The sequence below is a fragment of the Enhydra lutris genome, unplaced genomic scaffold (genome assembly GCF_002288905.1).
Source record: "Enhydra lutris kenyoni isolate GAN:26980312 unplaced genomic scaffold, ASM228890v2 scaffoldscaffold39, whole genome shotgun sequence".
In the NCBI taxonomy this organism is placed as follows: domain Eukaryota; kingdom Metazoa; phylum Chordata; class Mammalia; order Carnivora; family Mustelidae; genus Enhydra; species Enhydra lutris.
The window spans coordinates 24,686,053-24,710,235 of NW_019154123.1; the positions used below are offsets into that span (position 1 = coordinate 24,686,053).

General features: G+C 51.9%; 2 protein-coding genes across 2 annotated transcripts in view; both read right to left on the reverse strand.

Annotated features, from left to right (window-relative positions):
• Positions 1 to 4,694: 4,694 nt before the first annotated feature.
• On the reverse strand, positions 4,695 to 21,938 carry LOC111154973 (semaphorin-5B). The gene is made up of 16 exons (XM_022514929.1): positions 21,932 to 21,938; positions 21,048 to 21,333; positions 18,589 to 18,724; positions 17,259 to 17,466; positions 16,954 to 17,161; positions 10,326 to 10,443; positions 10,004 to 10,185; positions 8,890 to 9,033; positions 8,532 to 8,679; positions 8,197 to 8,422; positions 7,788 to 8,006; positions 7,181 to 7,351; positions 6,928 to 7,077; positions 6,558 to 6,602; positions 5,922 to 6,127; positions 4,695 to 5,696 (listed from the first exon to the last, which is right to left on the reverse strand). The coding sequence occupies exons 1-16, from the start codon at positions 21,936 to 21,938 to the stop codon at positions 5,538 to 5,540; spliced, it is 2,613 nt and encodes an 870-aa protein (XP_022370637.1). The 3' UTR covers positions 4,695 to 5,537.
• Positions 21,939 to 23,036: 1,098 nt separating this feature from the next.
• The window catches only part of LOC111155094 (semaphorin-5B-like), a 45,961-nt gene continuing 44,814 nt past the window's right edge, over positions 23,037 to 24,183 (reverse strand). The window contains exon 22 of the mRNA XM_022515145.1: positions 23,037 to 24,038. Coding sequence (XP_022370853.1) covers positions 23,880 to 24,038 — 159 coding nt within the window. The 3' untranslated portion in view covers positions 23,037 to 23,879. The remainder of the gene's footprint in view (positions 24,039 to 24,183) is intronic.

Genomic DNA, 24,183 nt, shown 5'->3' on the forward strand with positions numbered 1-24,183 from the left:
AAATTTCTTTAATGAACATGTACCATAGTTATAATCAGGAAAAAAAATCATTTAAAATGTTTTATTCCTGGGGTACCTGGGTGGCTCAGTGGGTTGGGCCTCTGCCTTTGGCTCAGTTCATGATCTCGGGTTTCTGGGCTCGAGCCCCGCCTCGGGCTCTCTGTTTAGAGGGGAGCCTGCTTCCCTTGTTCTCTGCCTGCCTCTCTGCCTACTTGTGATCTCTGTCAAATAAATAAATAAATAAAATCTTTAAAAAAAAAGTTTTATTCCTTTCTTTCCCAATATCTACCCAACATTTGGTTGGCAACAAAAGTTAGGGCTTGTCCATTTGACGCCTCCCCATGATTAAAAAAAATAAAAAGTGTGCTATATCTGTATTACAAGCTATGCTTAAGTCAACTGACAGTGTTTTAATTACTACAATTATATAAATATCATAGTTGCACCAAGTGACAAGCAATGATTACATTTCCTATTCTGTCTGCTCTTTTGTTTTTCCTCGTGTTAACAATTATCTCATATTTGGAAGGAAGGGGTTGTGACAAGGACAGCACAGAAGAAGGGGATTTAGAGTATTTGTGAAAACTCTATCTCTTGACCTGGATGGTCATTACAAAGGTATTAACCCTATACACAGTAAGCTATACTTTTGTCCTGTGTGGTTTTTCTGCACCTGTATTTTATTTTAATAAAAATGCTTTTTAAATAAATCATTTAAGAACCAAAAAAATGCTTTTTTTCCTTAGTTTTCTTTGGACCCAAACTTAAGTCTTTTTGTACACAGTTTTATAAAATAACAGTTTTTTTTAAAGATTTACTTATTTATTTTAGAGACAGTGTGCATACATAGGGTGGGGTGGGGAGGGACATAGGGAAAGGGCGAGAAAATCCCAAGCAGACTCCGCTAAGCATGGAGCCTGACAGGGGGCTCGATCCCACAACCCTGAGATCATGAACTAAGCTAGAATCAAGAGTTGGACACTTAACCAATTGAGCCATGCAGCTGTCCCTAAAATAATGGTTTTATAAAATAAATCTTCATATAATTTTTCATACAAATCTGCAAGGTAACCTGCCTGTTCATTTTTCCTGGCTCTCTCTGGATGCATGCTCTCCTCCTACACTAACCTAGATTGTTGCTCTCTGGGCCTGTCGCATCACTGTCAGCCTGATATCTGTCCTCCTCCCCTTTCTGTGTTACGTCCCCTTTCCCTTGGATCCACATTTTCTTTGTTTTCTCTTGTTTCACCAAAATGAGTACATGTGATATATGTTTTTTGAGATTCTTCATGTCTAAAAATGTCTTTATTCTACTCGTATGACTCATAGTTTGGCTGGGTATAAAATTTACAACCAAATATTATTTTTACTTTGGAATCTTGAGGATAATTTCCACTGCATTCTAACTTTAAATCTTGTTAGTAAAAGGTTTATGCTATTCATATTCCTAAACTTTTTTGTCTGTTAGAATCTTCTCTTCAAGGCTGTTGTTTTGAAATGTCGCATGTCTGTCTCTTGGTCCTAGGTACTGATCTGAAGACCTTGTCTTTTGGTTCTGGCAAATTTTCCCATAGTCTTTCTTTGATAATTTCCTCCTGTGAGTTTTTCAGTGTGCTGTTAGACCTCCTGGATTGATCCTTTAATTTTTTTAAAGATTTTATTTTAAAAAGATTTTATTTATTTATTTGAGAGAGAGAGTGAGAAAGAGATCACAAGCAGGGGAGAAGGATAGAGGGAGAGGCAGACTCCCCATTGAGCAGGGAGCCCCATGTGGGACTCAATCATGACCTGAGCAGAAGGCAGATGCTTAACTGACTGAGTCATCCAGGTCACCAAGATTTGATTTTTTTAAGTCATCTTTACACCCAACATCAGGCTCAAACTTACAACCCTGAGATCAAGAGTCACATGCTCCCCCAACTGAGCCAGCCAGGTGCTCTCAGTCCTCTATTTTTTTTTTCTCTCCTATTTTCCATTACTTTATCTTTTCATTCAACTTTTTGGGGGAACTCCTTTTATCATTAAATCCGTTTATTTTTTTCTGCTGTCATTTTTTTTAAGTTCTAAGAGGTTTAATTTGTCCCTTTTATTTTATCTTATTATTTCAGGAATGCAATATCTTATTCTGAAGAATTATGGTGTCTTTGAAATGTTCTCTATATGCACCATCTCTGTTTTCATTGAGTTCCTCTTGGTCTTCCCTTCATGTTGGCACTTTTTTCTGATGTTTGTGACCCTTATCTGCATGTTCCTGTTTATGAGTCAGGTGCTAAAAACTGACTCATGTTCTGTGTACTCGGACACTGCTTGTTAATGACTGTACTTCACTGTGAGACTGTTGCACAGATGACCAGCTGACTTATTTCTTCAAATTCCATAGACTTAGAGTGCTTCTTCAAAGAATCATCTTCCAGTCTCCTGCCTAGAGGAGGGGATGGGGAAAATTGCCAGAATCTTGGAGTTAGTCAAAAAGGAAACTGCTGCATCCCACCAATAATCATAGTGTGTTTCTTAACCCTCTAGTTGTCCAAACAGACTCTCACCACACACCCATTTTGCTCCTGGTATCTCCATGTCCAGTCTAGTTCAGTCTCAAGGGAATATACTTATTGCCCTCTGTGGAGAGAAAGGAGTAGTGACTTAGGTTTAACACTAGAGAATGACATCATCTTGAGGGTCTAGCTGAAGCTTAAACACAGTTTTTCAACCAACACCTCATTTTTAGGCTCCCACCTTAACCCCACCTTCCTGATACCAGGTCTTCCAATTTGCTGATTCTGAAATTGCTTAGGTGCTTAGGTTCGACCCATGCCCACTCCTCCAGATGATTTCTGTTCCTCTATCTGCTTTCTGTATTCATGTACTATGATTTGGGATTATAGCCATATCCTAGTTTTATTGAAAATAGTGACAGCTTTTGTTTTTTGTCCTCTTGGCTTTTGGAGTGATGTTGAGAAAAGAAATGTCTCATACCACCATTTAAAAATCCCTAAGTCTGCCTTGGCTTTTACCTATAACTGTGTTTATATTTTTTGGTTTTTTTTGTAAACTTCAAATTTTCTACAATAAACATGTATTACTTTAATGACAAGAAAACATATATACAGAGTTATCCAAATACAAGATGGCCCAAGAAGGCCTAGAGCGCCCAACCCCACATTTCCCTTCCCCTTTGGCTGAGCCAGCTGAGCCTAAAAAGCACCCTCTCCTTTCATACCTCAGCTTCCTGACACTACACAGTCATCCAGGTGGCCTCAAACACCTGCCAGAGAGAACACAGCCTCCAGGAAGAACATTCTTGGCTTCCTCATCTGTGGGTCAGGGCTGGCTATAGAGCAGCTTTTGCCAACCACGCAAGCTCATTTGCATGCAGTGTGGAGCCCTTTAATGCATTCTGGTGGTCATGCATCCAAAGACACAACAGTTTTGTTTTGTTTTTATTAATAAAAAGAGAATTCAGTGTGTGTGTGTGTGTGTGTGTGTGTGTGTGTGTGTGTGTGTGTGTGTGGTGTTTTTCCATTGCACCCATAGGCTTTTCATTCCCACCAATGTCATTCCAGTCAATAGGGGGTGAGCATTAGCTAGGTACTCTCCATTACTACTTCCTACAGACCTATCCAGTCCCTCCACTTGGACATACGAGTGGCCCTTGAGGAGGCCCTGGGCCCTTGGACACTCTTAAGCTTCACTTGCCTCTACCAGGTCCAAGAGAATCAGAGACCTCAAGATCTAACACACCCTTGGTTCCCTGCACTCATGTTAACAGGAACCTGGTGAGAAACCCCAAAGCAGAAATACTCCTATGTCCCCTGAGCTCTCTCTGATTGGGCTCCACCCTGCCCTGAGAACACCACTACTTCATTTGTCCCAGAAAGGACAAGGGATTGTAGGACTGGGGCCCAGGAATGCGCTTTTCCTCCTCCTTACCCCTAGGATCATAAGCCTTAAAGCCTGACCTACAAGTAGAATTCGCTGGGAGTCTTGGGGGAATTGATCCAGCCAATTAAGTTGGGAAATTGCACTCTGAATTGAACATGTCCATCCACTTATCTCTCTTTCTGACTTAGTGGGCTGAGGCTTCGAGGTTATTTTTACTTAATCCAGCAAAAACTATATTGGGCTTCTCCCACTTCACTGGTTTATTCATTGTTTCAGTCAGCTTTGGTTTTTTATTAAACTTAGCCTTATAAATATGTCATAAATTAACCCCCATCAATACTCTGCTGTTGCACTCATGCATTTCCTTTCTGGAGCTGTTGCCCAGAAGAGCTGCTAAGGGAACATGCAGAAAAATCTCCAGTTGTGTTGTCTTCGGTGGACCTTGTGTCCCTACTTATGAATTTGTCCCTCATCTCTTTCCCAAAAAGGGTTTAGAGCAGCAAGTGTGTATGTACATATTGTCACTTGTGAAAAGATACCCTCTATGAAAGTCAAATTCTCTGTGGATCACTCCCTACCCCCCTGAGAAGACCACCTATTACCCCAGTGCACTGCTTGGCTTGACAAGCCCACGCTGAGAGGAGCCCACACACATAGGCACGAAGACAGAATTACATTTGGAGACTGGATACCATCTTTAATTAATAAAGCCACAGCCCAACATCCTTCTTGTTGCTGTAGCATGTTGAGTGTGTATATACGTGTGTGTGAGAGTGTGTGCATACGTTTGTGTGTGTGTGTGTGTGTGTGTGTGTGTGTGTGTGTGTGTGTGTTCCTGAAAAGACGAAGGGCCAGCAGAGACTCCCAGGCAGGTCTCAGCCAACAGCTCTACCGAGCAACAATCGAAGACAGTCTCCATAGTGGCACAGAGGGTGGACTCCTGCCTCCCTTTCTCTCGGACCACATTTCCTGAATTCTGAGGGCAAAGCTGAGGCCTGCGCCAGCCCAGATTAAAGGGCTTCTTAGCAAAGATCGATCTTCAGTCCCCAGCCCTCACTGCCTCTGACCAGAGGAGGGATGTCTCCTGGGCAAAGCACAGACTGCTAGGCAAAGGTGGACAACCTGGGCCAGCCTTGGTCCCCAGGTCACACTGGGGCAGCACCACAGTGGCCCAGCCCTGGGCAGAGAATCCGCAGCTTCTGGGACCATTTGCTTAGTTCCTCTCAGAGATAATCAGGGTGGAGGCTAGGCCCTTCCTGGGGCCAGCCAGAGAGGGACAGCTTCGGCCCATGGGGGCCATGTGAGCCTCATTTCCAGCCCAAACCTAAAAGTCTGCTGTCCTGCCATCTCCACTCTCCAGCAACTCACATGCCCAGTAGGTCCACAGCCCAGACACGGCAGGGGAGATCAGCACGGTAGTGGGTCGCAAGGAGGCCATGAGAGACCTGGGCTGAGCTGGAAGTGCAGCCATGTGCCAGCCCTCTCTCCCATGGTCACCACCAGCCAGAGCTCTTTGAAGTCGGATGGGACCCCCGAAGGCAAGGCAGCAAGTTCTTGGCCTAGTGCAGAAGGAGAAAACCAAACTGGCTCCGCCGTCCCATTTCCACCTGTTCTGTGTCTCAAGAAGGCGAGGAGCCCAGGTCCCCAGAACAGTGTTATCAGCTGTTGGGGAAGCACCGTTGTCCAGGCGAGGCCTCGGGCCGGAAGCTGTGTTTGTTCAGCGGGCTGGGATAGTAGGTGGTTGTGTACACATTGGTCTGCTGCAAAGGGTAGAAATTGGCTCTGTCATCGGGGATCAGGTTATTTTTGTTCAGGGTCTGTGGAAGAAGGAAGGAACCAGAGAGGAAAGGGTAAGCGAGAGATGGGGAAAGGGGACAGGCCAGGGCAAGGGGATCAGGCACCAGGCAGTGAAAAAACATTCTGGCCGCTGACACAGTTCACACCACCAGGGCGCCCTCCCCAGTGCCCAGCCCAGTTCAGCCCAACTCAGGGCCAGAACCCAGACACCCTTCACCCCACAGCCTCTGTATGAAGGCTCCCACCTTGAACTCCATGGGCGTGTACTTCTCATTCTTGGGGGTGCCCCCACCCTTGTAGTGCAGGTGGTTGGGGGTGGCGGGGTGGACGAGTGTGGATTCCTGGGACTGCCGTTGGCAGTGCTGGCAGGACAGGTACACTGCCAAGGTCAGCAGCCCGGAGCCCAGGAAGCAGGAGACACCTGTGGCTACCAGGTGGATGAGACTGAACCCTGGGAGAGGAAGAAGCAAGTGGTAAGGGTAGGCCCACTGTGAAGAGGAGAGACTCCACTCCTGACTGCCTCCCAAGAAGAGGCTCTGAGACATAAAGGAAAGGGTTTTGAGGCCAGAGCCACTGAAAACAGGAAAGCTGGGCACTCTGCCACCAGGGGCCTCTCTCACAGGACACCTGTGGTTGAGATAAGAGGAGGCCACCAGAGGGGGTGGAGCTGGGTGACTCTTCCTGCATACAGGTTTGGTAACTGCCTCCTTAGTTGGGGGGCAGAGATGGAACCTCTCAGACCCCCCATACACGGTCCAGAGCAGGTTTGTCTCTCTGGAGCAGGAAGTGGAGTGACTCCAGATTTCAGAGTAGAGCTGGTCTCCTCTTTGGGGAGAAGAGGTGGAAAGAAAGTGTCATGAAGTGGGGCAGGTTCCTTTTACCTCCACAGCCGGTGGCCTCCTCCGTGCTAGAGGCAGGCAGGATCACTGTGAGAAGACAAGCGAAGAGGGGGGTTGGTGTAGGTAGGAGACAAGGCTCCCGCTGGGGTGAGGGATATCTCTAGGAGGACCCCTGGGTCAGCGCTGAGCCATGGGACATGGTCTGGAGGCCTTCATTCCACTCTGTCCCCACTCAGACGCTGTCTCTAAGAGGGGTTAGCCCATTCACTAGAGAAAGGGCAACAGCCCCAAGCAGGCGCACTGCCCACCCTGGTGTTCCATCTGAGACCTGCTAAGGTTCTTTAGATGGGGAAGGAGGCTGGGAGCTCAGGGTGGGAAGGGCTGGGGTAAAGCCTCTGGCTTCAGGGCCTACCAGGAATCTCGCTGTAGGGGCAGGGACGGCTCTGGCTGCTGTTTCCGGCACAGGTGCTGGGCCCTGGGACCAGCTCTTCACAGTGCCGGCTGCGGCTCTGGGCTCCATCCTCAGTGCATGCGCTCCACTCAGACCACGGGGACCAGCCTTCTGTGGGTTGCAGGCTGGCTTGAGTTTAACCGACCTGGGCCCCCCTGAGGTTGATCAGAGGGATCCAAGGGGCTCCCCAGCCCTGGCCCAATGTTCTTAATACCTGGGCAAGCCTGTGTCGCACACAGTGCCTCCTCTGTGTGCAGACCAAGACAGATGTCCTCGCCTGGGGAGGGCGCGGGGCTGGTGCAGGACCTTGTGCGTTGGTAGTGGCCTCCGCCACAGGAGGCTGAGCATGGGGACCATGAGGTCCAGCAGGACCAGGCACCACGCACTACAAGGGGATGGGGTGTGTGAAGGGGGCTGCAGGTGCAGGCGGGACCCAAGACAGACTTCTACCTTATCCCAAGTTAGGCCACTCTGCCCTGGACCACCCTGACCCCATCACCTGCACCCCCACCCCCTGCCCATTTTTAGGGACTGTCCCTTCCTCCTCAGGGGTGCAGGGGGAAATGCAGGATGCAGAGGCGACATCAAAAACCAACCCCACTGCAAATCTAGCCTCTAATCTGGCTAACCCGTTAGGGGAGAGAAAAAAGTGACAGGGAAGATGAGGAAAGGACCCCCCTCTGAGGGAGAAGAGGTCTGTGGTCAGGCCACAGACTTGCTCTAGGGCCCATTCTACAGAGTTGGCAAAAAGAAGAGGTCATCTGGGTATGAGCCAGGTCATATGGGTCTCCCAAATGGGGGCTCCCTGAGCCCAGGGTCACCTGGACAAGCCTGGGGGTTACAGTCCTGGTACTCGGCTGCGTCGCCTACACACGGCAGGCCTCCGTTGCGGGGCTCCGGGTTCGTGCACGTTCTCTTGCGGACGCGGAAGCCCAGCTCGCAGTCCCGGGAGCAGGACGACCAGGGGCCCCACGCGGCCCAGCCACCGCTCACCGAGTGCGGGGAGGTGCCCCCGCTGCGTAGGAGATCCTCCACCAGGGCTGGGTGGGGCACGGGTGGGGAGACTGGCCTCAGTGAGGAACACACCCCACGGCCCCACTCCCGCCCCATAGGCCTCCCGGCTCCTTCCAAGCCACGCGATCCACCTCCCTGCTCTCTGTCCGACTCTGGCCTCCCCCAGTCCCGCGCCAGCGCTCTGGGCCTGGGAGGGAGTGGGGCGCGACGCTGTACCGTCGGTGTCACAGGCTCCCGAGCCGTCCGCTGGGCAGGTTCTGGTCTCTGTCCTCCTCCTGCCAAACTGCAGGCCGTGGGGGTCGGGCAGGGGCGCGCGGCACGTGAAGCGGAAGCGCTGCTCCTGCCGCGCCCCACCCTGAGTCACGTTCACCGGCAGCCACGGTGTCCACGGCGTGTTGCGCCTCACTTCTGGGCAGCCCTCGGGGTTGCACGTCTTGAATTCCTTGGGCATGGGAGCGGGCGCTGTCTGGTGGACCTGCAGCCCCAGGCCTGCCCTGCGGCCCCGCCTCCCCCCACCCTTCCCTGGGGGCAGGTCCTTGACTGGGCCTCACCACGCCACAGCCAGGGCAGGAGTTGCCGTTCTCACACGACCGTCGCCGCGATTGCACGCCGCCCCCACAGTTGTTGCTGCACTTGTTCCAGGAGCCCCATGACGCCCAGAAGATGGGCACCGGGCAAGGCGTGTTTTCGTTACAGAACCTGAGGGGAAGGGTGTGTGGGGGGAGCAGTCATCGCACTAGGGAGCAGGCACCCCCTTCCCTAACAAGAGGTCACTAGGAGTGCAAGCCTGAGAAGGACAAGAGTCCACTGGCTCACTCGAAGAATCCAGGCCACTTCCTAGGGGGCCGGGCAAGTCTGGGACTGCAGGGCTAGCTTGCCTCCAAAACCTCTGGCCACACGCTCGCTCACCGCTCCTCCCGGCTCTTGCCCACGCAGATGCGGCCGCCGTGGCGGGGCGCGGGGTTGCTGCAACTTCGCTGGCGGACCTGGAATCCGATCCCACAGGACGTGCTGCATAGGGCCCACGAGGACCACGGGGTCCACGCCCCATTCCTGGTGGGGTCAGAGGGGACAGGAACAGATGACCCTCCGACTTCTAACTACTCAGATCTATCTATATCTGGGCAGGTGGATTTTATATTGTTATTAGACAGTGATCCTGGGAAATGGCAGCTCCTAGCCAGGTCGGCTCCGGCAGACTTATTTATTCGTTCCTGTGTTCATTCATTCCTCAAACATGTGTTGAGGGCCTTTTTCCAGGGCTAAGGGCATAGAGATAGGACCCAGGGCCTGGAGATACTAGTGGGGCCAAAGGACACATTCTCTAGAAAAGGCTCCATTTGCCTTTTCAATATGCAAACTTTGTTTCATCTTTCTGGGTTGCCCAACCCTTGCACTCAATGCCACGCTCTCTCCTCTGTTCTCCAACATCCCATGCTTTGCTCCAATCTCAGACACCACTCACTGTTGTCTACTTTGACTCCAATTTTCAAGTTTTGGCTGTATCACTTCCTGGCTGTATGAGCCTAGGCAAGTTACTGAAAATGTCTGTGCCTCATAAAACTCTTATCTTTAAAGTAAGGATAATGATTGTATTCCTACCCCATGAGGTTGTTTTGACAGTTCAGTCAATACATGTGTAGAGAATTGAATTATTTTAAGAGAATCCAGGGTCATACTTATAGAGGATGGCAATCCAGGATGGGCACCAGCTCTGCCTACTGTACCACCATCCCATGCTATCCCTCATGTTTGGAACAGCAAGGCTTATTGAGGCCATGATCTGTGACTCCTGGGCCGGTCCAGCCTTCCTGTTTGTATCAAGAGCCCCCACAAGGCAGAGACTTCTTTCCCACTAGAGTGGAGTGCTTGTATTTTAGCCACCTCTCCAGTTCCCTGCATGGCTCTGAAGTGGTTTCTGCCCCTTTGTGGGAACACCTGTCTGGGGATGCCCCATTTCCTCTATTCCACCCCAGCCCCTTTCCCAGTCCAAGGCAGCCACCATCCAGGTATCTTCACATACCTGGAACAGTTGGCAATGTGGATGGCTGGCCCCAGGCAGTCTCGGCCCCCACAGCGGGGTCGGGGGGAGTCACAGGCTCGGGCCCGACAAAGGCAAGAGCCTGAATTGTCCCCATCCAAGTGCTCGCATGGTTGCCATGGTGACCACTGGCCAAAGCCCCCATCCCGAGTCACATTTCGCACCTGCAGATACACATCAGGGGGTCAAAGGAGGCAGGGAGAAGGAAGATACCAGGTCCCAGGGGACACGGGGATACTGATGGAGAGTCACAGCATGAATTGGGGGGAGAGGTCCCAGGTGGGGAGCATGAGAGGGTTCTCACAGGACACGCTGTTATGTTCTGGGTCCAGAGGCTCATGTTGGAGCTGTCCTCAAGTGTGCTGCAACGTTGCTGCTTCCCGTCCCAGCCGCAGTATGGGTCCCGTGCCCCCAGGCACGCCCTGCCAGACAGAGGTCCTGAGACTCAAGCCTGCTGGCCTCCCAGCCTCACCTGTATCCCATGAACACACCTAGCCACTCCCCTCTGGGTGCCCTGATCCATCCAGTTGCCTTCCACAGTAATAACTAGCTCACTGAACACCTTCTGTGTGTCAGGAATAATTTTAAACACTTTATGAGCATGAGTTAATTTAACTCAACAACCCAATGCAGGAGGTACTGTTATTATCCCCATGTTATATGGAGGAAACCCAGAGAGCTGAACAAGGACTCAAACCCTTGCCTTCCAGGGCCCACACACTTAACCTTGCCTTCCCCAAGCCTGGGTGCCCGTGCTCCCCATCTAGGCCCACAGGAGAAGATAAGGGGAACAGAAATCCAAGGCAGCAGTGCTGTGCCTCTCCACCAGACACTATGATGATAGCACCGTAAAACATGAGTGATGGATGAGGGATGGTCTGGCTCAGGGTTCTCAGCCCTGGTTGCACACTAGAATCACGAAAGAAGCTTTTAGAAAACACCAACACCTGCCCCGTCCATACAAAAATGTCCAGGGAGGAGGGAGGAGGTTTTAAAAACTCCTATGTGATTCTAATGGGAGCCAAGGTGAGAATTACTGGGATCCACAGCACCACATTTTCACTGTATAAAGGAAGAGACAGTCACAGAGAGGGAAGAGGAGTGTCACCTAGATCACATGAATTACACATGGCAAAGCTGAGGCTAGAGCCTAGACTTCTTCTTCTTCTTCTTCTTTCTAGGATCCCAGACTTCTTGACCATGATTCTTCCACCACGCTCCTGCCTCCCAGCTGGAGGCTGTGTCTGACTTCACCCACTGAGGGAACCTAGCCCCATGCCTCAAGCCACAGGCATAGGGTCAGGGAACACCAAGGCATGTCCCCTCCTGGGTACCCACATGCCTGTGCTGCTCAGCGGCAGGAACCAGAGTCTAGTGCGTCAGCATCATGAGAATGAGCGCAGGCTGCCAAGAGAGGGATCACATGGCTCATGTCCCCTTTCCTGGGCTCTCAGGGCTGGTCTACCTGCAATGACCTAGAGAAGGTAATGGTTCACACACCAATGAATGTCCCGGATGCCTCCACTTCTCACGTTCTAGGGCTCCTCTCTTCCCTTTCTCCTTCAGATGTATTCATTGTATCCTTGATAGTTTTTCTTTTAAAGGTTTTATTTATGTATTTGTCAGAGAGAAAGGGAGAGAGAGAGAGGCAGCACACAAGCAAGGAGAGAAGCCGGCAGAGGGAGAAGCAGACTCCCTGCTGAGCAAGGACCCTGAGGTGGGACTTGATCCCAGGACCCTGGGATCATGACCTGAGCTGAAGACAGACATTTAACCGACTGAGCCACCCAGGCGTCCCATCCTTTGCAGTTTTTAACAACAACAACGACAAGTTAATGTTGGGGGTGCCTGGCTTGTCAGTAAGAAGGGTGTGTTATGCTTGATCTCATGGTCTCATTTGAGCTAGATCTCATTTGAGCTCTACCTTGGGTGTGGAGATTACTAAAACTAAATAAACAAATAAAACTTTTAAAACAATTAAATCTCTACTAGTAAGATTTCAAGGAGGGGAAAAAAGAGTATGGAAATTATGGAATCAGGATTGGCTATTCATTGCTAAGTAAACGGAGTATCAGATTCTGGAGCCTGAAGGAAGTACCCTCTGCCGGGATGGACCCATGCCAACCCTAGGGGATTCTGGGTCCCTTCTGCCTCCCTTTCCCAAATTCCACCCCTTTTACCAGACCTGGCTGCTCCCCAGCAGTGGGCCTGCAAGACAGGGTCTAGAGAGAGCACTGGGAGTGGGGGCAGAAACTGGAGGCCAGGAAGCAGAATAGGCTTCAGGTAAAGGGAGGTGGGGGAGTCCACACCATGATGTGACTCTGCAGAGGGATTTTTGATGGGCCAAAGGGGCCAAGGATGTCAAGGGTGAAAGGAATCTATGAAGGAGTCAAGGGTTTTCTCCTTTTGGTGTCTCCAGGATAGAATCTTTCTTTCCTCTCGAAGCTTCAGGGAGAGTCTCCCGTCAGGTGAGTTCTTTATTTTCAGTGGAGTTCAATGGACCATGTCAGGTTCCAAAGACAAATGAGGTTATATGATAGAGCTCACCAAGCAGGGGGTGGGGCTTCCCCTTGTTGCCAGAGGCAGCTGAAGATGCTGCCCCTTGCTCAGGCAGCCCGTGACCTCATTTAAGGGGGGTGATGCCTGGGGCTTCAGTGGGTGAGGCCCATACTGGACCCCAGCAAGCACACCATGGCCTGCCCGGGAATCCAGAATGCTCAACTGTTACTCAAGAATCTGTTTCCATTTTATTGACTCAAGGACAATTTGTGTAAATTGTCAAATATAAGTGTGTTTGTATTTTCATTTGGGGCCACTGGTTTGATGCGGGGGTGTTTCACCAGCAGAATGCATCAAACTAGACACCATGAGACTAGATACCGTACATAGGCAAAGTAGTCCCAGCAACATGTGGTTTCGAGATTCTGCTCTCTGGCTGACGCATGGACCAAACTTGCTGCTAGCAAATCCAGCCCATCAGAACTCACTGAAGCCCACACTCCTGAGGGTATTTCCGTCAGGTCTCAGAAGGCAGAATCAAACTCCAGAACCAGCTGATTAGGGCACTTCAGAAGCAACACAAATTAAATAAAAGAGAGCCTTGACTAGGGATGAATAATAATAATAAATAAAATTCTATTCAACAGAAACTAATGTCTGTCAGTAGAGAAAAATGGAGAAGAGCAGAAAATTTGAATCAGTTTGTACAAGATAAAAGCAGATGATTCTTGAGGAATGCAATTTTGCCTCATGCTACTTCTTTCATCTACGGTCTAGCCAGTTCTAGAAGAATTGTTCCCAGTTTTGACTGCAAATTGGAAACTCCTAGGGATCTTTTAAAAAGCTTCAGCAAACAAAATAAAAAACCCACCTATCTCTGGGCATTAGGGACCAACGTTGGCCCAGCCACTGGAAGCTTTTAAACACTCCCCAGGTGATTCTCAGGAACAGCATGGTGGAGCATTGTTGTTCCGGGGCCATGTTGGTCAGGGTTCCCAAGCCAAGAGACCAAGTGCCTTGTCTTTCCAATCCATGACAGAACAAGAAGGGAGGGAAGAAAAGCCCAGACTGGCCCCAGCAACCTGACTCGGGGTCCCTCACCCTCTCAGCCGGCTCTCAGTTCTCCCAGACAAGAAAGAGACCAGATTGTCCACAGACACGCCTGCTCTGCCCTCCCCTGGTCCTGGCCGCCTGACGGGGCTTACATGACTCCCCCAGAGCCAATATTCAAGCTCTCTTCCTGGCCACATTCATTGCTTTTGGCCCAAGACCACTCCAAAGCTTACAGAGCAGGGAATATTCTTAACAAAATTAAAGCTCCAAGGAGAGAATTAAAGCGTGTCTGCCTTTAAAAATGGGTATCAGTTGAGAGTTCTTTTCATAAAAGTGGCCATTAGACCAATAATATATCACCATGTCTTCTTTACTGCAGTGTCTCAAGCAGCCATTACAAAAGGGAACAGGTTCATTCCATGGGCTGGGAGGCAGGATAGAGAAGGATGGTGTAAGTTGAAGAGCAGGCGGATTCCAGCACGGGGTAGCGCTAGTCTCACAGCGGGAGCTGTCCAAGGTGGAGACTGGGAGCAAGTGGCCATCATTTCAGATGGCCAAGGAGGAAAACCCAGATTTCCTATAGGGAGTGAGGTTGGAAGGAGACTCTCTAAGCCACCCTCCTGAGCCAGCCGGTGTAGACACCCCCACGCCCCCTCCAGTGTGGCATGAAAGGCATGCTGAAAGGAGGGAGGAGGCGGTTCACACATAAAACACTTGCTTTGCAGAGCCTGTCAACAGCTCATTTCCTCTGCCCCGCCTCTTGTGGGCCCCCATCTCTCTCTGGCCAGGCCAGGGTCCTGGGTATGCCCCATGGGGCTGCGGATTTGCCTGAGCCAAAGGAGGGGCTGGAGACAAGCCCCTGGATTCTGGGCAGTGGAGGGGGCCTGAAAAGTCCTCTGCCAATCCACCCTCATCCTCCTGCCAGCTTTGGAAGGAATGAGGTAAAAAAGCATGAAATATCTACGCTAGGACACAGTAAAACCTAAAACCCTGTGACAACCTGCTCCCAACAGCACAAATTCAGATATAGTGTGACAGTTGGCTTCCAGACTCCAGGGTGCACAAGGTTGGTGACTATAGGGCCTCACTCTGGTCATTTTATTAACTTCGTGATCATGAGACCTCACATTTTCAGATCTACCTAGAGCCTTACAGCAACTTCTCACTGTACATGTCAAGCACTCTTATCCCAAATTCAGGAATCCAAAGAGGGTGAAAGTATCAGATTCCAAACTGACCTTGTTCTACCTTGCTGTTCCACCCGGCCACGGGATGCAACCTCCCTGTCCCTTCTCTGCAGCGTCACGTGAGTGGGGCAATGTCCTGGCGTTTTCCTTCCCCTGGTTCCCCTGCAGACCCTCATATCTGGCCCAGAGCCACACTAGCTCACGCTGGCCAACCGTCTGTCCCCTTGACAATGCCACTCACCACTGTCTGATTGATCTTTGTCAAACACCTATTCACGCTGCCTATCACTCCCCTCCCCGGCTCAAAGACCACTTCAGTGCCCACAGGCGAAGGTTCAGATCCAATCCTCCCTTGGAGTTCCCAGTTGGCCTGGGTCCCCTTCCCCACTCCTCTCCCGCACCAACCTCCTCTCAGGTCATATGATCAATGAGCTGACGGATCAGTCATGTGTGCAAGGCCACTTTGTGCCTTGGGCTGGACGTGGCCCCCTGGTGAAGTCTAAAAACTACTGGGACAGTAGTGGGTTTGCCTTCAAAGGTTTACCAGCTCCTAAGCGACAAGACACACGTGAAAAGTTTAATAACAACACAAGAGTTAAAGCAGAACACAAGGTACGGGGGCAACGCCGTCAGCAGAGAGCCTGTGATTCGTGCCAAGCAGTGCTGCCTGAACCCAGAGTCACAGGTGCTGAGGCCCCAGAGAGCCCAGGAGGCTGCAGGGCCCCGCCATGCATTTGTGGAAATAAGAAGGGAATAAGAACACCAGCTACCATGCATGAGCACTTCCTGAATGGAATTCTCAGTCCTTACAATATCTCCGCCAGAATGAACTATCATTTGCTCCATCACAGTTTCCTCCTATTTTCCCCTGAGGAGAAACCTCGAAAGGTGAAGTAGCTTGCTCGGGATCGTGTAGCTAGGAGATGATGGAGCTGAGGGAGAAGCCCAATTCTGCCATGGGAGCCCCGCTTACGATGCCCCACTGTCCCTCCCCACACGTCCGCTACAGGTCCAGATATCCACAGCGCTGGGGGAAATGAGAGTGTCCTGGGCCCATTTCATCTTGTCTCCCTTCTCCCACATCCACAGTCCTGCAAAGTGCTTTGAGCACTATAGGGCTTAGTAAATGTCAGGTGTTTTGCGGCTGGAGCCAGGGGTTGGGGCCGAGGGGAGCCTGAGTATCTGCTCTCCCTTTCTTCTTCCCTGGCTGCCACCCCGTGACCATCCAGCCTCCTCCCCAGGCGTCCGGCCCTCTGCTCAGCTCCTGGCACATCCCACAGGGGCTGGAGCAGGGGTACCATGTGTCTCTCAGATCTCGAGGACAGACGGGCGCTGCCAGGAAGCTTCTGGGTTGCAAAGGCCATAGGAGCCCACGTGGCTGCAGCTGTGCCAGCTAAGACAGCTTTTGATTTATCTCAAAAATGAAGGGGCACAGCTCAGGGGGAGCTTCACATGGTAGGAATCAGAGATACATTTCCATTTGGCTTTGGAATGGGTTTTTGTTTTTCCCCTGAAATGCCAGTGCCGTTATTGCCAAATTCGTGAATCCACTTGAAGCTAAGGTCCCAGAAGCAGTTGGGAAGCAAATACAACCAACAGCTCCACATGGCTCCTCATCCCCACCCCACCCAAGCCAGGCCTCTCTGTCTCTTCTAAGTCACGAAGGAAGCAAAGCAAAATCTGATGCTGACTCAGAGAGAGAGAGTCCTCTCTGATCTCCCCACACATCTGGGTAGTAAGTCCCGCGGTTTCAAAGATAAAGACCTTTCTCTGGATTAAAGGGGCTGAGAATAAATCAAGGAAGCTAGAGACGGCTGACAGGCCCGAGCTGTGGGGTTGACACAAGGAATAGAGCAGCCACCTTCATTTGGGAAAGCACACACCTCCCCCAGGCAGTGATAAGTGGTACATGCAGACTAGTCCAATTAACCTTTACAAAAAGCCTGCGGATATTTTATGACCCGGGAAGCAAGGTTCAGTGAGGTTAAGTAACTTGTCCAAAGGCAAACAACTGGAGACGGGGTCAGGAAGCCACCCCAGGCTCTGCCTCTCCAGAGCCACCTCCGAGGTGTGACTGGCAGGCAGGGTGTAAGCCTGGAGAGGGCCAGGGCCAGGGCCAGGGCCAGGGCTGGCCCGTGCACCCGCCCTGCAACACCTCCCCCACTCCCCGGCCCCGGCTTACCCCTGGCTTACCCCTGGCTGCGGTAGGCGGCGCACCTCTCCAGCGGGACCCGCAGCACGCCGTCGCTCAGCCCCACGAAGAGAGCGCGCGCGCTGTGAAGGATGCGCAGGCTGCGCAGGGGCTCGCGGCGCCCGGGGGGAAGGACGTGCAGCTCTTCCAGGTAGCAGCCGCGGAGGCTGCGGCTCGCGGTGGACAGGGCCTTCAGGATGGTGCCTGACTCTGGAGGGGCCAGAAGAAGGGGCCTTGAAGGCCCAGCCCCGGCCTCGCCCTTCAACCACCTCCCAACCCGGGGCCGGGTCGCGCGCCGAGGGCTCACCCGTGCCGATGTAGAGCACGTGGTAGAGCGTGTCCTTGGCCTGCACCAGGTCCACCACGAGGTGTGAGAAGCGCACGCTGTCCTGGGTGACACAGGGCTCGGGGGTCACCGGCTGCACAGCCTCGCTCATCAGGAACAGGCGCTGGGCGTCCTGCAGGCTGCGCTCCGTCAGGTTCTCATTGGGGCCCACCTCTGGCAGGGTGCCGCACTACAGCGGGGAGGGCGTGGGGGTCACGCGGGCCCAGCCGACGGGCCGCCCCGTCCCCTGTCCTTCCTTATCATAACCCAGGTGGCCACGGGCAGGTCGTGATTACCCGATCCCGGCCCCGCCACCCCCACCCTGATATCCTCCCTCCGTTCCCTGCAACCCCTTCCTGCGAGGAGAGATGCCTCTTCCTTGAGAACTAAGGGAAATGAGGCTGGGAAGATGCGGAGGAGGGACCTGCGAGGGACAGTGAAGGGGTGGGGGGCGGAGGATGAAAAAGGGGCTGGGTTATCGAAAAATGAATCGTTTGAGTGTGGATATCAAGTGTCCTGAGATTTTCTACTGTTTCTGTAGGTGCTCCTCCCCCATGTTGGGCCACAACCTGCCTTCCCCATCCTGTGTTCCTACCAGCTCCCAGTTCTTGTGCTTTCCAAAGTGAGCTGGAGGGCAGCTACCATTCATGCAGCATCCTGTCAGGTGCGTGTTTAATCCTTGCACTTATCTTTGAGGTTGAGAGTGTTATCCCTAGTACCAGATAAGGGTAAAGAGACTCTGGGAGGTTGGGTGACTTGACCCATCCATCAGAATGATCCCACTGTAAAACTTGAGGTCTTCCCATACTCCATACTGCCTGGTGGGCAGGAAGTTGGATGGATTCCAAAGTTAACCATCAGTAGCTTCCTTTGCCTCATGGCTCTTTCCTCTTCTCCATCATAGCACTAGGGATGTTTCCATCACCCATGGCTGGGCCTTGACCACTCCTGGCACTCAGACTCTCCAGGAAATAGTACCCAGGCTGGGTAGACTGCAAGCAAACTCCAGCTAAAAATCCCCCAGTTCTGACCAGACAGCTTGTGAGTGCTCCCCTAGTTCCTTACATTGAGTCTCCCTGGAGGTGTGAAGTCACATTCAGAGATCGCTCAGAGCATGCTCCCTTGCTCTGCGTGCCACCCACTCTCCCGCTCTCACTCCACCGTGTTAGGGAATCTTCGAAGACCCCACAGATGGGTGCAGACCAGCACGGATGGGTCGGGGTTTGCACCAAGCAGCTGGGAATCAGCTGGGGGCTGGTTATCTAGGGAAAGCTGTTCTGTGAGGAGAGGGAACGGGGAGGAGAAGCTGTACCTGGAAGTTGGGGATGGGGTTAGCGATGGGGAGCCAGGCAGCCCTGGGGTTCTCCTGGTAGCGAAATGGGCCATTAAAAGCCTGGGAGATGGCGCTGAGGTTGAAGGCGCAGACAGCAGAAGCCGCAATGCTGTTTCTGAAAGGCAAGAGGTGGTGGGATGCTGCCCTCCCTGCGGGCATTGGTGCCTTAAACCCCACAGGTGGCCATCCAGGCATGACGTGGCACCGCTCCGAGGCCTGCTGAGGACCTAGCACAAGCCCAGCGCTCTGCACACCACGCGGTGTCACAGAAGGAGGGCACGCAGTCCTCGTACTCTGGAAACCCTGGGAAAGGCCCCCTGAGGAGAAGCCCTCGGGGAGAATTCTGTGCTACCTTCTCACCCCTTTCCTTTCTCCAGTGGGTGGGTCAGATAAAGTTAGTTTTCAGACATTTAGTCTGGAGCCCACTGTCAGAAATATGTCCCATTACAACATGCACCTGAACACACACATCTGTAAAACATTTTCATGAAACAATACCCTTAACAAATGCATTGTACTCCACTCTTTTGATTCCATTCTATTCTGCTTTCTTCATTTTATTTGATTTTTCAAGCTGGTTATCAAACCACTGATTCCTGCTGCTGCCCATCCCAGCCTGGGCTGGACAGCCTCATGAGACCCGTTCAGTCCCGGGATCAGGTGTTTCTGGGAGTCCGATGTGAACAGGTCACAGAACCCATAACATGCCAACAAATGTTTCCAGTTCTGTTCTCTGCATTTATTCCCTCTCCCAAAGGTGTCCATTATCCTCCCTGCCCTTTCTGCACCCCCATCACCTCCGTGGCTTGCTGTGCTGATCTCATGGCTACCCTTACTACAGCCTGTCCAGTCTGCTGGAATCCATTCTCCACACAGCAGCCACGGTGAGCATTTCAAAATATGTATCCAAGCTAGTCTCTGGCCGGCCTCAAGCCCTTCAATAATTTCTCCTTGCTCTTAGAATAAAGACCAAAACCCTGAAGCAGTCTGTAAGGACATAATTCTTCCCGTCCCAGCCCCTCAGCCTCCTTCCTGCTTCTCCTCTTCCTTGCCCTCCAGGCTCCTGCCACACTGGTCTCCACTAAGTTCCTGACATTTCTGTCTTCCCACTCCAAAGCTCTGTGTATGTTGTTCCCTTGGGCTGAAATGGTCCTCTCCCCTAGTTAGTTCCCATTCATCCTGTAAATGGCACTTCCTCCAAGAAGCCCTCCCTGATCACCATCCCTCCCTCCACACTGGCAGAGACTTCCCGGCGCACTGCCATTCCCTTTGTAGCATTGATCACAGTTAAAACTGGATGTTTAATAACTCCCATTTCTAGAAAGTAAGTCCCTTAAGAGCAGAGCCAGCTCTGGTTTTGCTCACTGGTACCCCTGCTTATGACAGGCACCACCGCAACGGGCACCTGGTATGGAGAAGGCACACAATACAGAAACTATTTCCAATCCATGCCAATGCCATCACTTTCTCCCCATGCCTCTCCAGCAGCTCCTGCCCCTGCCTCACGGCTGTCCCCTTTCTGGTGCCAACTGCTGGACTGGTCACTAATTCCTGGCTGTTGGCTCTTGGCCTGCATGGACTGCGATGCCTGGGTGTCCCCCCGCCTTGGATGGTCTCTCTGCTCCTGTTTCCCAGTTTTACCCTCATCCTTGTCCATCCCCTCAGACTATGCTTCCTGTAGCTAGCCTGGCCCTCCTCCAGTCCCTGCTACTGGGGGCCCAGGGTAAGCACACGGCACTCTAGGCTCACATGTTTCCGAGGTCCTCACCAAGAATCCCACACAGAGTTCTGTACGACAAACGTGTTCCTCGGTCTCTGCTGCCTGTTCAGCACTCTGTACGTGACAATCACCTGACTGGGTCAGCCTTTACACAGAAGGGGATGAGGCCAGGAGGGCCTCGTGATCTCCATGAGGGCTACCCTTCCTTACACCCAGGAAACAAAAGGGGCTCCAAGTCCCAGCCTGTGTCTCCCAGTGCTGGCAAGACTGCCAAAAGACTCTGCTGCTTAGGTTTAACAGGATGGTGGAGTCCTGAGGTTGGAAGGGACCAGAAAGAATTCTCTCTGAGCTTGCCCATAGGGGCCTGCTCCTGGACCCTCCCAGGGCTGCTATCCCCTCATCCAAAGCAGGCCATTTTCCTTTCTCCCCCAGCAATTTCTTCCTGCACGGAGCCATAATCCAGCTCCACTTACTTTCTTCAGATCTGGCCTCAGCCTGCCCTTCAACAATTCAGAAAAAGTGCTTCCCCCTCCAAAGGCAGCAAGCCACAGCAAGGGAGGAGTGTAGGATCTGGGAGCAAGTTCACCCCAAAGACTGGCTGGAGCACTGTTGCACTCCCCACTTTACAGAAGGAGAAACAGAGGCCCAGAGAGAGGGATGTATCCGACCCCACTGGTCCGCGAGGCGGAGAAGGGATGGCAGCGGGCTGGGGACTCACACGTTGGTGGTGAAGACCCCGTAGATGAGGTCCTGCTCAGGAAGGTGGAAGGCACTCTGCAGCTCGTTGTAGTAGAAGGGGACCTCTCCTGGGCGGGAGCAGTTGAGCCGGGCCTTCATGAACGTGGTCCACGTGTCCTCCAGCAGGAAGCGGCCCCCCACGTCGTTCTTGCACACTCGGGCCACCCGGGAGTACACAGTGCGTCCACAGTCGTGCTCCACCGCATTTTCCCGCAGGAAAAAGTATGCAAACAGCCCTATATCATAGGCTGCCACGAAGTTTGGCTCTGCGGGGCAGAAGAGGAACAAAGGGGTAGGTCAGGCCAGCGGGGAGGAAGGGGACAGAGTTGACTTCCGCTTTCCCAGATGGGCATCCTGACACCCTTGGACAGTTGGGGGACCTGGGCGCTCTAGCTAACCCTGTTCCCACCTCCACTACGAAGTTATAATAATAGTTAAAATGAGCTACTGAGCCCTCACTGCACAGCAGACATTATTGTAAGTACTTTATATGATCCTCTTAACAACCTATGAGGTAAGTACTATGATTATCCTCTGATTACGGATGAGAACATTATGGCAGAGAGAGGTCAAGTATGTGCTCAAGGCCACACAGCCAGTCAGTGGAGAAGCAGGAATTCAACTCCAAGGGAAAGGAAACTCCTACTGCCCTCTCCTAATATGTTCTTTCCTATAACCCTTTCTCCTAATGAATTCCCAACTCCTCAGCCCTCATATCCTCCCCTCCATTTGTCCTGGGTACACCTGTGATTTCATCTGAAGTCCATCTCCAATTTACTACTGGTGTTTTTCCATTGCACCCATAGGCTTTTCATTCCCACCAATGTCATTCCAGTCAATAGGGGGTGAGCATTAGCTAGGTACTCTCCATTACTACTTCCTACAGACCTATCCAGTCCCTCCACTTGGACATACGAGTGGCCCTTGAGGAGGCCCTGGGCCCTTGGACACTCTTAAGCTTCACTTGCCTCTACCAGGTCCAAGAGAATCAGAGACCTCAAGATCTAACACACCCTTGGTTCCCTGCACTCATGTTAACAGGAACCTGGTGAGAAACCCCAAAGCAGAAATACTCCTATGTCCCCTGAGCTCTCTCTGATTGGGCTCCACCCTGCCCTGAGAACACCACTACTTCATTTGTCCCAGAAAGGACAAGGGATTGTAGGACTGGGGCCCAGGAATGCGCTTTTCCTCCTCCTTACCCCTAGGATCATAAGCCTTAAAGCCTGACCTACAAGTAGAATTCGCTGGGAGTCTTGGGGGAATTGATCCAGCCAATTAAGTTGGGAAATTGCACTCTGAATTGAACATGTCCATCCACTTATCTCTCTTTCTGACTTAGTGGGCTGAGGCTTCGAGGTTATTTTTACTTAATCCAGCAAAAACTATATTGGGCTTCTCCCACTTCACTGGTTTATTCATTGTTTCAGTCAGCTTTGGTTTTTTATTAAACTTAGCCTTATAAATATGTCATAAATTAACCCCCATCAATACTCTGCTGTTGCACTCATGCATTTCCTTTCTGGAGCTGTTGCCCAGAAGAGCTGCTAAGGGAACATGCAGAAAAATCTCCAGTTGTGTTGTCTTCGGTGGACCTTGTGTCCCTACTTATGAATTTGTCCCTCATCTCTTTCCCAAAAAGGGTTTAGAGCAGCAAGTGTGTATGTACATATTGTCACTTGTGAAAAGATACCCTCTATGAAAGTCAAATTCTCTGTGGATCACTCCCTACCCCCCTGAGAAGACCACCTATTACCCCAGTGCACTGCTTGGCTTGACAAGCCCACGCTGAGAGGAGCCCACACACATAGGCACGAAGACAGAATTACATTTGGAGACTGGATACCATCTTTAATTAATAAAGCCACAGCCCAACATCCTTCTTGTTGCTGTAGCATGTTGAGTGTGTATATACGTGTGTGTGAGAGTGTGTGCATACGTTTGTGTGTGTGTGTGTGTGTGTGTGTGTGTGTGTGTGTGTGTGTGTTCCTGAAAAGACGAAGGGCCAGCAGAGACTCCCAGGCAGGTCTCAGCCAACAGCTCTACCGAGCAACAATCGAAGACAGTCTCCATAGTGGCACAGAGGGTGGACTCCTGCCTCCCTTTCTCTCGGACCACATTTCCTGAATTCTGAGGGCAAAGCTGAGGCCTGCGCCAGCCCAGATTAAAGGGCTTCTTAGCAAAGATCGATCTTCAGTCCCCAGCCCTCACTGCCTCTGACCAGAGGAGGGATGTCTCCTGGGCAAAGCACAGACTGCTAGGCAAAGGTGGACAACCTGGGCCAGCCTTGGTCCCCAGGTCACACTGGGGCAGCACCACAGTGGCCCAGCCCTGGGCAGAGAATCCGCAGCTTCTGGGACCATTTGCTTAGTTCCTCTCAGAGATAATCAGGGTGGAGGCTAGGCCCTTCCTGGGGCCAGCCAGAGAGGGACAGCTTCGGCCCATGGGGGCCATGTGAGCCTCATTTCCAGCCCAAACCTAAAAGTCTGCTGTCCTGCCATCTCCACTCTCCAGCAACTCACATGCCCAGTAGGTCCACAGCCCAGACACGGCAGGGGAGATCAGCACGGTAGTGGGTCGCAAGGAGGCCATGAGAGACCTGGGCTGAGCTGGAAGTGCAGCCATGTGCCAGCCCTCTCTCCCATGGTCACCACCAGCCAGAGCTCTTTGAAGTCGGATGGGACCCCCGAAGGCAAGGCAGCAAGTTCTTGGCCTAGTGCAGAAGGAGAAAACCAAACTGGCTCCGCCGTCCCATTTCCACCTGTTCTGTGTCTCAAGAAGGCGAGGAGCCCAGGTCCCCAGAACAGTGTTATCAGCTGTTGGGGAAGCACCGTTGTCCAGGCGAGGCCTCGGGCCGGAAGCTGTGTTTGTTCAGCGGGCTGGGATAGTAGGTGGTTGTGTACACATTGGTCTGCTGCAAAGGGTAGAAATTGGCTCTGTCATCGGGGATCAGGTTATTTTTGTTCAGGGTCTGTGGAAGAAGGAAGGAACCAGAGAGGAAAGGGTAAGCGAGAGATGGGGAAAGGGGACAGGCCAGGGCAAGGGGATCAGGCACCAGGCAGTGAAAAAACATTCTGGCCGCTGACACAGTTCACACCACCAGGGCGCCCTCCCCA